Source organism: Pteropus alecto, unplaced genomic scaffold, assembly GCF_000325575.1.
Source record: "Pteropus alecto unplaced genomic scaffold, ASM32557v1 scaffold49, whole genome shotgun sequence".
NCBI classification, from domain to species: domain Eukaryota; kingdom Metazoa; phylum Chordata; class Mammalia; order Chiroptera; family Pteropodidae; genus Pteropus; species Pteropus alecto.
This window is the reverse complement of record NW_006443131.1, coordinates 915,695-927,604: the sequence shown is the minus strand read 5'-3', so window position 1 is coordinate 927,604 and position 11,910 is coordinate 915,695. Positions and strand designations below refer to the sequence as shown.

The 11,910-nt window shown below is 64.0% G+C and overlaps 1 protein-coding gene across 1 annotated transcript in view; it reads left to right on the top strand.

The window, feature by feature from the left end:
- Positions 1-1,147: 1,147 nt before the first annotated feature.
- Positions 1,148-11,910, top strand: part of NTRK1 (neurotrophic receptor tyrosine kinase 1) — a 13,613-nt gene continuing 2,850 nt past the window's right edge. The window contains exons 1-14 of the mRNA XM_025040841.1: positions 1,148-1,182; positions 1,276-1,350; positions 1,555-1,626; positions 2,954-3,022; positions 3,653-3,798; positions 4,006-4,145; positions 6,186-6,318; positions 7,555-7,881; positions 8,292-8,309; positions 8,465-8,520; positions 8,732-8,834; positions 9,351-9,497; positions 9,746-9,876; positions 10,005-10,127. Of these exons, the coding sequence (XP_024896609.1) occupies positions 1,148-1,182; positions 1,276-1,350; positions 1,555-1,626; positions 2,954-3,022; positions 3,653-3,798; positions 4,006-4,145; positions 6,186-6,318; positions 7,555-7,881; positions 8,292-8,309; positions 8,465-8,520; positions 8,732-8,834; positions 9,351-9,497; positions 9,746-9,876; positions 10,005-10,127 (1,575 nt within the window). The remainder of the gene's footprint in view (positions 1,183-1,275; positions 1,351-1,554; positions 1,627-2,953; positions 3,023-3,652; positions 3,799-4,005; positions 4,146-6,185; positions 6,319-7,554; positions 7,882-8,291; positions 8,310-8,464; positions 8,521-8,731; positions 8,835-9,350; positions 9,498-9,745; positions 9,877-10,004; positions 10,128-11,910) is intronic.

The following is an 11,910-nucleotide window of genomic DNA, read 5'->3' as shown; positions in this document are numbered from 1 at the left end:
AAGCCTGGAGAAGTAAGAGGGTAGAGGGGGAGGGCTCCGGGACAGGCAGTGAGTCAGGGACCCTGGCGTGCTGTGTGCGGGCGGGGAGGGGGTGCCCGCTGACGTGCCCTTGCCAGGCAGCCGAGTTCCCAGGAACTCCTGGGTGCCAGGCCCCGGGCCCCGGGCCCAGGGCTCCGCGGTCCCCCGCGCCCGCTTCCTGCTCCTCCCTCAGCTCCCTGTCTTGCTTTCTCTGGCTCTCCGCCCTTATCTCTGCTCTCCGCTCCCCTTTCCTTATCTGTCCCCTCGCCTGTCTCTCTCTGCCAGTCTCGTCCTGCGGCTGTCTCTTTCTCGTGTCTCTGTGCGGCCCGCTCCCCGTGTGCTGCCCGCCATGCTGAGTCCTCCCACTGCTCTCTCGCCGTGTGGTTCAGCCAGTCCGCGCGTGTTCGCGTCCACCCCGACCCAGCCTCGCCTTGCCCCTCTCCCCCATCCTGGGTCCCCCCTGAGGCAGGGAGGGGTTCGGGCATCCCTGACTGACAGCCTCTGTGCCTCTGCTTGCTCTGCCGAAAGGTGGCTGGGCAGAGTAAGGGTTGCTCCTTGAGTCTGGGGAAGGGGAGAGAGTGGCGTGTGTGTGTGTGTGTGTGTGTGTGTGACAACATGCCTGGGTCCAGACAGTGGCCCCTGAGCAGGTGTGTTTGGGCACACGGATCTGCGTGAGCCGGTGTCCTCGGTGCTGGGTGGGGCCGCGGCAGCCGAGCCTGCGCCTTTGTGGAAGCGACCCCATTGGTGAGCGTGGGCAAGAGAGGCTGGTGTGTAAGAGCAGAACACCAAGCCCAGAATGGACTTGTGTGTGCTCGTGGATGTGTGTGTGCACACATTCTCACACGTGTGTGTGTGCACGAGAGATATGTGCATACATGTGTCCGTGTGTGAGGGCGCACCTGTGTGCTCAGGCATGCACACACATGACTGTGGGAAGGCACATCTCTGTGCATACGTGTGTGCACGCCTGAGCGTGTGTGTGAGTTGCACGAGAGTGCGTGTGTGATGGTGTGAGGAGGCATGCACACACGTGCGTGTGTGACTGGGGAGGTGGGTCTGCGTGTGTGTGCAGGTGTGACTGTGTGTGGGGAGGGGGCCTCTGTGTACACATGTATGTGTGTGTGTGCGCATGCCTGAGCGTGTGTGCGTGACCAGGCCTGTGCCGTGAGTGTGTGCGTGTGCCTCTGAGCGAGGCAGGAGGGTACGGGAACGCGATGTGGGCCTGGCCTGCCGTGACTCCATGCCCTCTCCCCACAGCTACATCGAGAACGACCCCCGGCTACAGCGTCTGGAGGCCGGTCACCTGAGGGGCCTGGGGGAGCTGAGGAGCCTGTGAGGGGGCTGGGCCCGTGGGTGCGGGGCGGGTCCTGCAGGACCAGAGCGGCGGGATGGACGCCGAGGTCCTTGGGGCCCGGGTGGACTTGGGGGGCTGGGGACTGGCACCGGAGTTCGGGAAGCTCAGGGGTCCTGGGGGCTGGGAGGCTCTGAGGGGTGGGGGCGGCAGAGGCCCGGGCTGACCCCCGTCCCCTCCCCTAGCACCATCGTGAAGAGTGGCCTCCGCTCCCTGGCGCCGGACGCCTTCCGCTTCACTCCGCGGCTCCGTCTCCTGTGAGTGGCCCGGGCTGGGCGGAGGGGTGGGCGGCCACCCAGACAGGGGCGGCTAATGGGCCTGGCGCTCCCCGGGGACCTGTTCTGAGCAGGCTCCAGCCTGGGCCTCCTCTGCCACTTCGGGGATGGCCGTCTCGGCTCCCAGCCCTGCCAGCCGAGGTCCTCACGGTCTCTCTCCCCGCTTCATGCTGCCGGCCCCATTCTCTTCTCGGGGTTCAGATACACATCGGGGCTGGCCCGGCCGCGGCTTTACCTCCCAGCCCCTCCCCAGCCCTGGGGTAGCCTGGGAGCTGGGGTGGCAGGCCTGCCACTTGTCACCCTCCTCATTCCTGGGAGTCCCAGCTGAGGACAGGGAGAGGCTCGTGAAGGGGAGACCCAGTGGCCCCACCCCAGCCTCCCGCTGCCCCCAGCACGGGCGGTGGGAAGATGGGAAGGGAGATGGGGCCCGTCATTGGCGTGGCTGCGCTGGGGACTCTGACCGTCTGTCCCATCCAGTGATGTGGCAGCAGATGGGGAGCTGTCACGCCACTGACCCCGCACTGGGGACACAGTGACCATGTGAGCCCACCACACTAACACACTAATGCCAGCGAGTCTGCGCGGCCAGCCCGGGGGGAGAGGGAGTGCCGCCCCAGCGTGTAAACGAGGGTTCAGATCAGAGGGGTTAAAGGTCACACAGCTCTGAGTGGCAGGACGGAACCACACTCGGCTCTGCCTGGCACTGAGGTGGGCAGCCTGGCACCCCACCCCGACCCCCACCCGCTGTGGGACGGCCGGGTAAGTTGGGGGACAGCGCAGGCCCCCCAGGCAGAAGGTCTCAGGAGCGAGTCTGGTCAAGGCGCAGAGTGCTGGGGCTCCTCGGGCACCCCCAGTGACCTGGCGCTGCCCCCTCTAGTTCACTTCCTTCGGCTCTACAGCCGGGGGCTGGGCCTGGGGTCCCTTCCAGCGGACTCTTCTTAGTCCCTGAGGAGGGGGGTGGGACCTGAAAACACTGTCATCGTCGGGGGGCAAGGGAGTGCGGGAACCTCGGTCCTCCCCCCCACCCCCCGGCTGTCCTGGGCCCTGGGGGGAGGGGACACAGATGGAGCCCCTTCCCCAGCTGGGGCCTCAGCACTTTGCCAGCTGGGGCCAGGTGGGGAGGGGAGCAGCTGTTCCCTGAGAGCCCCTCCCTGGGGTCTGGGGGGGTTAACTGGAGTAAACCCTTATTGTCCCCGGAAGAGGAGGGGACTCGGAGAGCTAACCTGCCCCAACCCCGATGCCTCCAGCTGGTTCTCCCTGGGTCAGAGGAGGTCACTCACGGGCTCTGTCTGCTGCCCAACTCCCGCAGGAACCTGTCCTCCAATGCCCTGGAGTCACTGTCCTGGAAAACCGTTCAGGGCCTCTCCTTGCAGGAACTGTGAGTGTGGGGCATGAGGGGCTCGAGCGGCGCGTGTGCGAGCCTGTGTGAGTGTGTGAGTGTGCGAGCCTGTGTGAGCAGCACGTGTGAGAGCCTGTGTGAGCGTGTGAGTGACACTGTGTCACGGGGTCCATGTGGAACTGAGGGGGACCGGGGACTCCCTGTTTGTCCAGGAGCGGGGACTGGGGACTCCACGTACCTGCGAGCCTCTGTCCAAGCAGGGCTGCTGGCCTGCCCTTGGGGGGTCACTGGCCTGGGGTGTGTGGGGTGGAGGCTGGGCCGCGGGCCTGGATGACCAGTTCTGTGTGTGCTTGGGAGGCCGGGGGCTGCCCACTGCCTGGGCACATGAGACGTGTGTGCTTGGTGGACAGCAAGGCCTCTGGGTCACTCCTGGAGGCAGTGTCCTTCCGTCCACGACCGTGGCCTGGCTGTCCCCCGGGCAGCCCCGCCCGCTGACGGCCTGCATTGTCTTTCGAGTCCCAGCAGGGGCCAGGGGAGAAAGGGCCTTCTCCATCCGCGCCCCTTCCCCTCTGGCCGTCCCTCGCGCTGTCTGACTGCCCTCCTGTCACACTCCCCCGGGGCTCCTCAGGCCCCAGCCGCCCCGGCCTGACGCCCGTGTCCCTCCTCCAGGGTGCTGTCGGGGAACCGCCTGCGCTGCTCCTGTGCCCTGTACTGGCTGCGGCGCTGGGAGGAGGAGGGGCTGGGCCGCGTGTGGGAGCAGAAGCTGCAGTGTCTCCCGCTGGGGCCCCTGGTCAGCCTGTCCAACGCCAGCTGCGGTAGGGCCCGGAGGGGCGCGAGGGCTGGGCCAGGGCCGCGTGCTGGTCCCAGGGGGCAGCACCGCGGGCGGCTCTGAAGGAGGCCTGGGCACTGGGGGGCGAGGTTGGGCGCATTGCCTGGGGTGGGCTGGGGTCACCCAGGACAGTGGGGGCGGGGAGCAGTGCCTGAGGGCCGGGTTCCGAGGCCCCTCCCCCTCTAATGAGCAGGGGTGCCCGTGCTGAGGGTCCAGATGCCCAATGCCTCCGTGGGCGTGGGGGACGACGTGCAGCTGCAGTGCCAGGTGGAGGGGCGGGGCCTGGAAGCCGGCTGGATCCTCTCGGAGCTGGAGGAGACGGCCACAGTGACGGTGAGCAGCCCTGCCCCGCCACCATCCCAGCCCCTGTCCCCAGGAGAGACCTGGGCAGGGCACAGGGGACAAAGAGAGGGGAAGAGACCTCGACTGAGAAGCACGCCGAGGGCGAGGGGTGGACAGAGATGGTTAGACCCACAGGGCTGAGGCTCATGCTGTCCCCGGCACACACGTGGCCTCGGGAAGGGGGACCCCAGGACCCACCAGGACCTAGGGCCTCTGACTGGGAACATGGCACTGCCCGCGAGGCAGAGGGTCACAGAGCCCTCACACATGGGGGTCGGGAGGTCCCCACAGACCATCCCTCCGTCCACTCTCTTTCCAAACAAGGAGACGGAGGGCCGTGGCGAGGGCGCAGCACGTGTGCCCTGCTCCCAGCCGCGTTCGGGCCCTGGGCCTTCTGCGGGGGCAGAAGCGGCGCCCTCCTGCGGTGCAGTGAGCGGGTCTGAACTGCTCTAATCGGCCTGCATTTCCGTTTCCTTATCTGTAGACGGAGACGAACGTGCTGGCCTTCTGGTGTCCTGCCCGCCTCTGGGCACACTCTGGCCTCTGTCTCTGTCATTCACATGTGTCTTTGGGCACCATCCCAGGCCTGCCCTGTGTCCTCAGCCTGGCGACAGGCAGAGAAAATAGCCACAACTGACTCAGGAGGTTATGTTGACGAGGTCGGGAGGGGACAGCCATGGGCTGCGCCCACCCAGGAAGCTGTCCTCATGTTGGCAGACACACAGGGTCCAGCCCTTGGGGGGAGCCGGGCCACTGGGACCGGGGGTGCCGTTCAGTGGAAAGGCCCTCGGTTTAGCGGGGGTCAGTCCCGGAATTGCAGCCCTGGGTGGGGAGCCAGGGGATGTCCAGAGTGGGTGGGGGGACCATAAGGCATTGGGTGGCTCCCACGATTCAAGCCACCGAGAGTGAGCAGTGGCAGGAGACAGGGCAGAGGCAAGAGGTGGGCCTTGACCATCTGCGGAGGCACTTTAGATCAACCGTTCATTTGGGGAAATTCCAGGTTTTTGCTTTTTTCTTTGGGAGATTTACATGTTTGTTACTACTTGTGTTTTCTAGAAACTTCCTATAGAAAAGTCACACCCTTCTGAAACTAATATATAACAATATTGAATGTTAACTGTATTTGAAAAAACAAACAAACAGAAAACCGTCAGGAAAAAAAAACAGGAAACAGAAAAAAATAAGATAAAAGTCACACCGTAACTGGCTTAAATGTGGGGGGTCGGGGGAGGCTGGTCGCCCTCAGGCCCGTGAAGGGTGGCAGAGCAGATGCCCAGAGAAACTTCACCTCATCAGGCTTCGCTCAAGGGACCCCACGCTTAGAATTTCCGGATAAGGGAGATTCGTCCACTGCTTCATCTATTTTCATTGTTTTGTGAAAGTAGCTTTCGAAAATGTCAAAAGATCGTCTACCTCTTCCATTTCCGAAACAAGGAAACCACGGCTCAGCAAGATTAAGGGTTGTCTTAAGGGCACATGACTCCCACACGTCCCTGGCTTCTCAGGAAGAGAATCCGAACCTGATTCAATCTTTCGACGATGACTCAGAATGAAGTCACTTTGCCTCTAACTTCAGTTTCTTTCTTCATCTGCCAAAGGCGGTTGTGAGGCTACTGTTGCTTCTGCCCGGTGCCCTGTGTCTGAGCCGCGGGGCTGAGGCTGTGTTGGCACTGTGTGGGGAACAGGAGCCAGGTGGCCAGGTCCTAGCCAGCGCTCTGGGGAGTCGCGTGCATTGGGTACCTGGGATCTGCGATATCGATTTCGCTGCTCAGATGGGTGGTTTTGGTTCGGGGCATTTCATGCCTGTTTCGAGGTTATCGGTTATGTTCTACACTTTCAGATCATTAGGTAAATGATCGGGGGGACAGCCTGTGAACCAGGTCGACGACCCTCTCCCTCCCCTCCCCCAGCCCGCCGTCTTTTCCATCTGGAGCCAGAGGACTCCCAAAGATACCAGCCCCGGCCCCCAGTCTCCCCCCGGCCAGAAGCTAGCTGACGCCCTTCCTGATTTCCCCCTCTTCCCTGACACAGGAATCTGGGGATCTACCATCCCTGAGGCTGACCCTGGCCAATGTCACCAGTGACCTCAACAGAAAGAACGTGACCTGCTGGGCGGAGAATGACGTGGGTCGGGCGGAAGTCTCCGTCCAGGTCAACGTCTCCTGTGAGTCCCGACGCCCGCCCGGCACCCGCCCCCAGCCCTTCCTCCCTGAGAAGCGGGCACGAGGGTGGGGGCTGGATGGCGGGCGGGAAGCATGTCTCCACAGCTGCTCCCTCCCAGCTGTTTCCAGATTCCCATGAAAACCTGATCCTTTGGAGGAGACCCTCCGGCCCGTCAGGGCCAGAGGGATGGAGATGGATTTCTTTTTGGCCCCCTGCCCAGGTCTGGCTACCTGAGGCCCGGCCGCTCCGCTGTGGTTCTTCAAGCCTGTCCCTCTGTCCCTCCACGGGACCGGAACCCTGCAGACTGGTTCTAAAAGAAGCAATTCCTCTCCCCAGTTCCTCTCCGCCTAATTTCTCTAGGTCTGCCAACGAGTGGCCTTAAATTGTCTACGTTATCTAACTTTCCTTCTTTTAATGCAAAGCATGGCATACATAGACCAGTGCATAAACCGTGTCCGCTCTAAACGAGTTATTCTCAGCAGCGCGGGAGCAGACACGCCCCTCATCTGCCATTCTCAGCCCGGTCGCCTCCCCGGCCCGGTCCTGCCGTCCGCGATAGTCATTTCGTTGCTTTTAGAAACGATTTCGTGCGCCCGCGCTTCCCCATCCACACTGTGGGGTTTCGCCTGTTCCGGCGCGTTGTCCGTGGACTCGTGCCTCATGTGCGATCTTGTGTCCAGTGTCCTCCGGTCACATGGTCTCTGTAGGGCCCGCCCACGCGGATGGGAGCCGCTGGGCTCCACGCAGTTCCCGGGAAGGGCACCCCACTGCGTGAGCGCTGGCTGGGGTTCCGACATAAACCATCCACTTGTGTGTGCAGACGCATACAGATCCATATTTTTTCTATTACTGAGGGGCTTTTGCCTCTTTCGGGTTGAGTCTATTTCAAAACCGTGTCTTCTTTCAAAAAGGTTTTAAACTGTTTTTTTTTGCTCGTTTGATGGTTAGGCGTCCTCCCATCTCCTTAAGCTTGATTCCACGTAACTTTTTCTGGCCCCTTCGCCCAAAAGACTCCACGCTTAACTTCCCGAAGCTGCTGCCTCGCTTCTCTAGGGCCGTTACTTACTTACTGATTTACTAGCAATCTTCTTCAGAATGCCTCGCCCGCGCCTCGCCCGCGCCTCGCCCGCTGGCCGGTTTCTCTGAGCCCAGCAGCTGCTCTCCGCCCGCCCCAGGCCGCGGCCAGTCGCGCAGCGCGCAGCTGCCCCTGACCCCCGGCGCCTCTCTCCGCCCGCAGTCCCGGCCAGCGTCCACCTGCACAAGGCGGTGGAGCTGCACCACTGGTGCATCCCCTTCTCCGTGGACGGCCAGCCGGCGCCCTCCCTGCGCTGGCTGTTCAACGGCTCCGTGCTCAACGAGACCAGCTTCATCTTCACCGAGTTCCTGGAGCCGGCGGCCAACGAGACCATGCGGCACGGGTGTCTGCGCCTCAACCAGCCCACGCACGTCAACAACGGCAACTACACGCTGCTGGCCGCCAACCCCTCGGGCCGGGCCGCCGCCTCCATCATGGCCGCCTTCATGGACAACCCTTTCGAGTTCAACCCCGAGGACCCCATCCCCGGTGCGAGGGCCACCCTGACCCCCGCCCGCGCTCCCCGGCCGCCGACCCCTGGGTACAGATTGCGGTGTGGGGAGGCCCCGCCCACTTCCCGCTGTGACCCTCCCCCCCAGGTGGGCGTGCTGGTCCCCTGGGACAGGGGAGCCCGGAGTGCTGGTGTCCAGCCCCGTGCTGGCCTCCTCGCCCCGCCCTCCGCCACGCCCCAGGCGTCCCAAGCCCCTGAGCTAGTCCGTTCTCTGGCCTGGCCGCACAGAGCCGCGTAGCGGGTGGACCCCGGCCCGGATGGAAAAGGGCCACCAGGTCCCATCTTCCTGTCCCACCCCATCCCCAGCCCATGACGGGGTGAGTCCCGGGGGGAGGGGACTCGCTCTCCTCCCCGACCTGACCGCTCTCTCTCCTCCCTCCTGCCGCAGTGTCCTTCTCTCCAGTGGGTGAGTAGCCCAGGCTGGAGGCAGGTTGTGTCTGGGCCCTGGAGCTGAGGCTGGGCAGAGGGTACAGTTGACCCGAACCCCAAGGGGCGAGGCGGGGAGCTGCTGGAGGAGACGGCATGTGCCAAGGCCCATCTTCCTGCCTCGTGTCCCCACAGACACCAACAGCACGTCTGGAGACCCGGTGGAGAAGAAGGATGAAACACCTTTCGGGGTGAGCATGGGAAGCGGGGGCTTGTCCAGGACCGGGCACAGGGAGGCCGGGCTACAGGCTCGTCTGCATGTCACTTCCGGGCAGAGCCTGGGGATCACTGCAGCCTGGCTGAGCCCAGCCAGTCCCCAGGGGCGGAGCGGGCAGCTTTGGGGGCCTGGCTCTGGGTGGGGGACTGCCGCGGGGGCCCCAGATCTGACTGCTCCGCCCTCAGGTCTCGGTGGCCGTGGGCCTGGCCGTCTTCGCCTGCCTCTTCCTTTCCACACTGTTTCTTGTGCTCAACAAATGTGGACGGAGGAACAAGTTTGGGGTCAACCGTAAGTGGAGGGGCTTCGAGGGGCTTCAAGGGGCCTCGAGGGGCTTCGAGGGGCCTTGAGGGACTGTCCGTCGGTCTCTCCTGCCAGCTCAGGTTCCTGCCGGCTCCTCTGGCGGGGTGGGGCGGGGTGCCGTGCACATGCGGAGTTTGGGGAGTGTGCGTTTGGGGTGTACGAGGGTCTGGCTGTGTGGCTGTGTGTGTGAGTGTGTCAGGCTGGTGCTGGGGAGCTTCAGAGGTAGCAGATGCTAATTGGTGGCTGGACTGCAGTCAAACGCTAAGTGGGTCTGGGAGGTCTGGGCTCTGTGGGGGGGCCGAGGGGGAGTTCTTGGTGGCCCCTGGGGCCTCGGGTTGGACCGGAGCCAGAGGAGGCCACAGCGCCTCCCCTCCCCCTGCTGCCATCTTGTTTCTCCCCCTGCAGATCACAAGGTGGGGTTCCCTGGCACCCAGCAACCTGGCAGGGGTCAGGATGTGTGCCTAGGCTGTGACCCCTCCACATGGTGCTGTGTCTCCTCCCCAGGCCCCGCTGTGCTGGCTCCGGAGGATGGACTGGCCATGTCACTGCATTTCATGACGTTGGGTGGCAGCTCCCTGTCTCCCACTGAGGGCAAAGGCTCCGGGCTCCAAGGACACATTATCGAGAACCCACAATATTTCAGTGATGCCTGTGAGGGGCTGTGCTGGGTCAGGGTGGGGACAAGCCTGTGTGCACGTGTGTGCATGTGTGAGCGTGTAAGCCTGTGTCCTTCCCCAGGCCTGAACACACGTCCCCTCCCAGTCCCGCCCTGTCCACACCGCGGGGGGGCTTGGGGACAAAATGAAGGCTCCACTCAGGCCCAGCCCCTGGCTGGCACCCTAGTGCGGGGCACAGTCTGCCGACAGCCCTCCGGTCTGACCCGCGACCCGCCCCCCCAGGTGTCCGTCACATCAAGCGCCAGGACATCGTGCTCAAGTGGGAGCTGGGCGAGGGCGCCTTCGGGAAGGTCTTCCTCGCCGAGTGCCACCACCTGCTGCCAGAGCAGGACAAGATGCTGGTGGCCGTCAAGGTACGACCCTGGCCACCGTCCCAGGGCAGGGCGCCCGGGCTGGGGGCGCTCACGACTTGCAGCTGGCCGGGGGGGCCTTGCGTGCGGGGAGCTGAGGGCCGCTCCTCCCGCATCCATCCCCCCCGCAGGCGCTGAAGGAGGCGTCTGAGAGCGCGCGGCAGGACTTCCAGCGCGAGGCCGAGCTGCTGACGGTGCTGCGGCACCGGCGTCTGTGCGTGGCGCACGGCGTCTGTGCGTGGCGCACGGCGTCTGTGCGTGGCGCACGGCGTCTGTGCGTGGCGCACGGCGTCTGTGCGTGGCGCACGGCGTCTGTGCGTGGCGCACGGCGTCTGTGCGTGGCGCACGGCGTCTGTGCGTGGCGCACGGCGTCTGTGCGTGGCGCACGGCGTCTGTGCGTGGCGCACGGCGTCTGTGCGTGGCGCACGGCGTCTGTGCGTGGCGCACGGCGTCTGTGCGTGGCGCACGGCGTCTGTGCGTGGCGCACGGCGTCTGTGCGTGGCGCACGGCGTCTGTGCGTGGCGCACGGCGTCTGTGCGTGGCGCACGGCGTCTGTGCGTGGCGCACGGCGTCTGTGCGTGGCGCACGGCGTCTGTGCGTGGCGCACGGCGTCTGTGCGTGGCGCACGGCGTCTGTGCGTGGCGCACGGCGTCTGTGCGTGGCGCACGGCGTCTGTGCGTGGCGCACGGCGTCTGTGCGTGGCGCACGGCGTCTGTGCGTGGCGCACGGCAGCCGCTCCTGCATGAGGTCGTCGCGCCAGCGGCAAACGCACCAGGCAGGTCTGCGTTCCAGCTCGGTTAGGTGCTCCACGGCCGTTCTCACGGTGGCTGTCTGTGTCGCACCCACATATCTGCGTCATCACATGCTACGTGTGTATTTTTTGTACTCTCCAAGCAGACGTGGCACGTTATAGGTGAGGAAAGTTACCAAAAGTCGGTTTGTTTGGTTTTGGATGCAGCGACTCTGACTTGTGCGAATCATTTCAATAACTTCGAGAAATGAGCCCATTTCACAGATGAGGCTTGGCGAATTTAGGTGACTTGCCCAGGGACCGTAGGTAGTAAATGACCCCGGGGGGTAGGACGCCAGGCAGAGCCCTGCTTCCAGCCCTGACCGTGATGGCCACATGTTCCGAAGGCATGAGTCCCCATGACGACAGGCCCCCGTGAAGATGGGGTTGTGTGAGGATGGCCCCCCCATCAGGATGGGCCCCCGTGAGGACAGGAGAGGCCAGGGTTGGGGTTGGCTGCGACGTCTTAGCTGAGCCTTTTTTGCCAAGGAGCTTTCTTTTCTGACCTCAGCTCCGCACCCGGCGCCATGGTCCAGCACTGTGTGACTGTCGCCGGTGGTTGAGCTTTGGTCCCGAAGCATCCCCTCGGGAGTGCTAGGTCATTTGTGTGGTCAGGCTGTAGGAGTCAGCTGGGAGAGACCCTGGAGTCTGGGCCTCTGTAGGTGGGGAGGGGCTGCTGGACGGTATGGAGCGGGGGGAGGCGGTGCCACCCCCGGGGATGTGTGCTGGGTGGACTGGCTCGGAGGAGGTGAGCCAAGAGGAGCCAGAGTGGGGGCTGTCGGGGCCCAGGCGGTGGGAGACATGGCTCGAAGGCTGGATGGAGCAAGGGGAACCAGAGGGGGCCGTGCAAACGCCTACACAAGTCTGGAAGACTTCCTGTAGGAGGAGCCCTCTGTTCCTCCTCATCTCTGGGCCTTGGTACCCAGGGTTCCCTCTGCCTGGCACACCAGGCCTCCCTCCCAGCCACTTCACCCACCCCTGTCCCTGACCCCTTCGAATGGCTTACCCACCTCTATTCCTCAGGGCTGGAGTCTCGGGTAGATGTCTCTTCCTCCAGGAAGCCTCCCCTGACTTCTTCCATCCCTACCCATCCCTCATACCGCATCCTACTCTCTGCCGTAGCTCGGGTGCTTGGCACGATGGAGATGTTTGTCAGATTCCTGGAATAAATGCAGAAATAATCGGATGAGGAGAAAGCTGGCCAGTAGGCAAGGGTGGTACAGGCAAAGCCATCAGCTCAGGCAAAG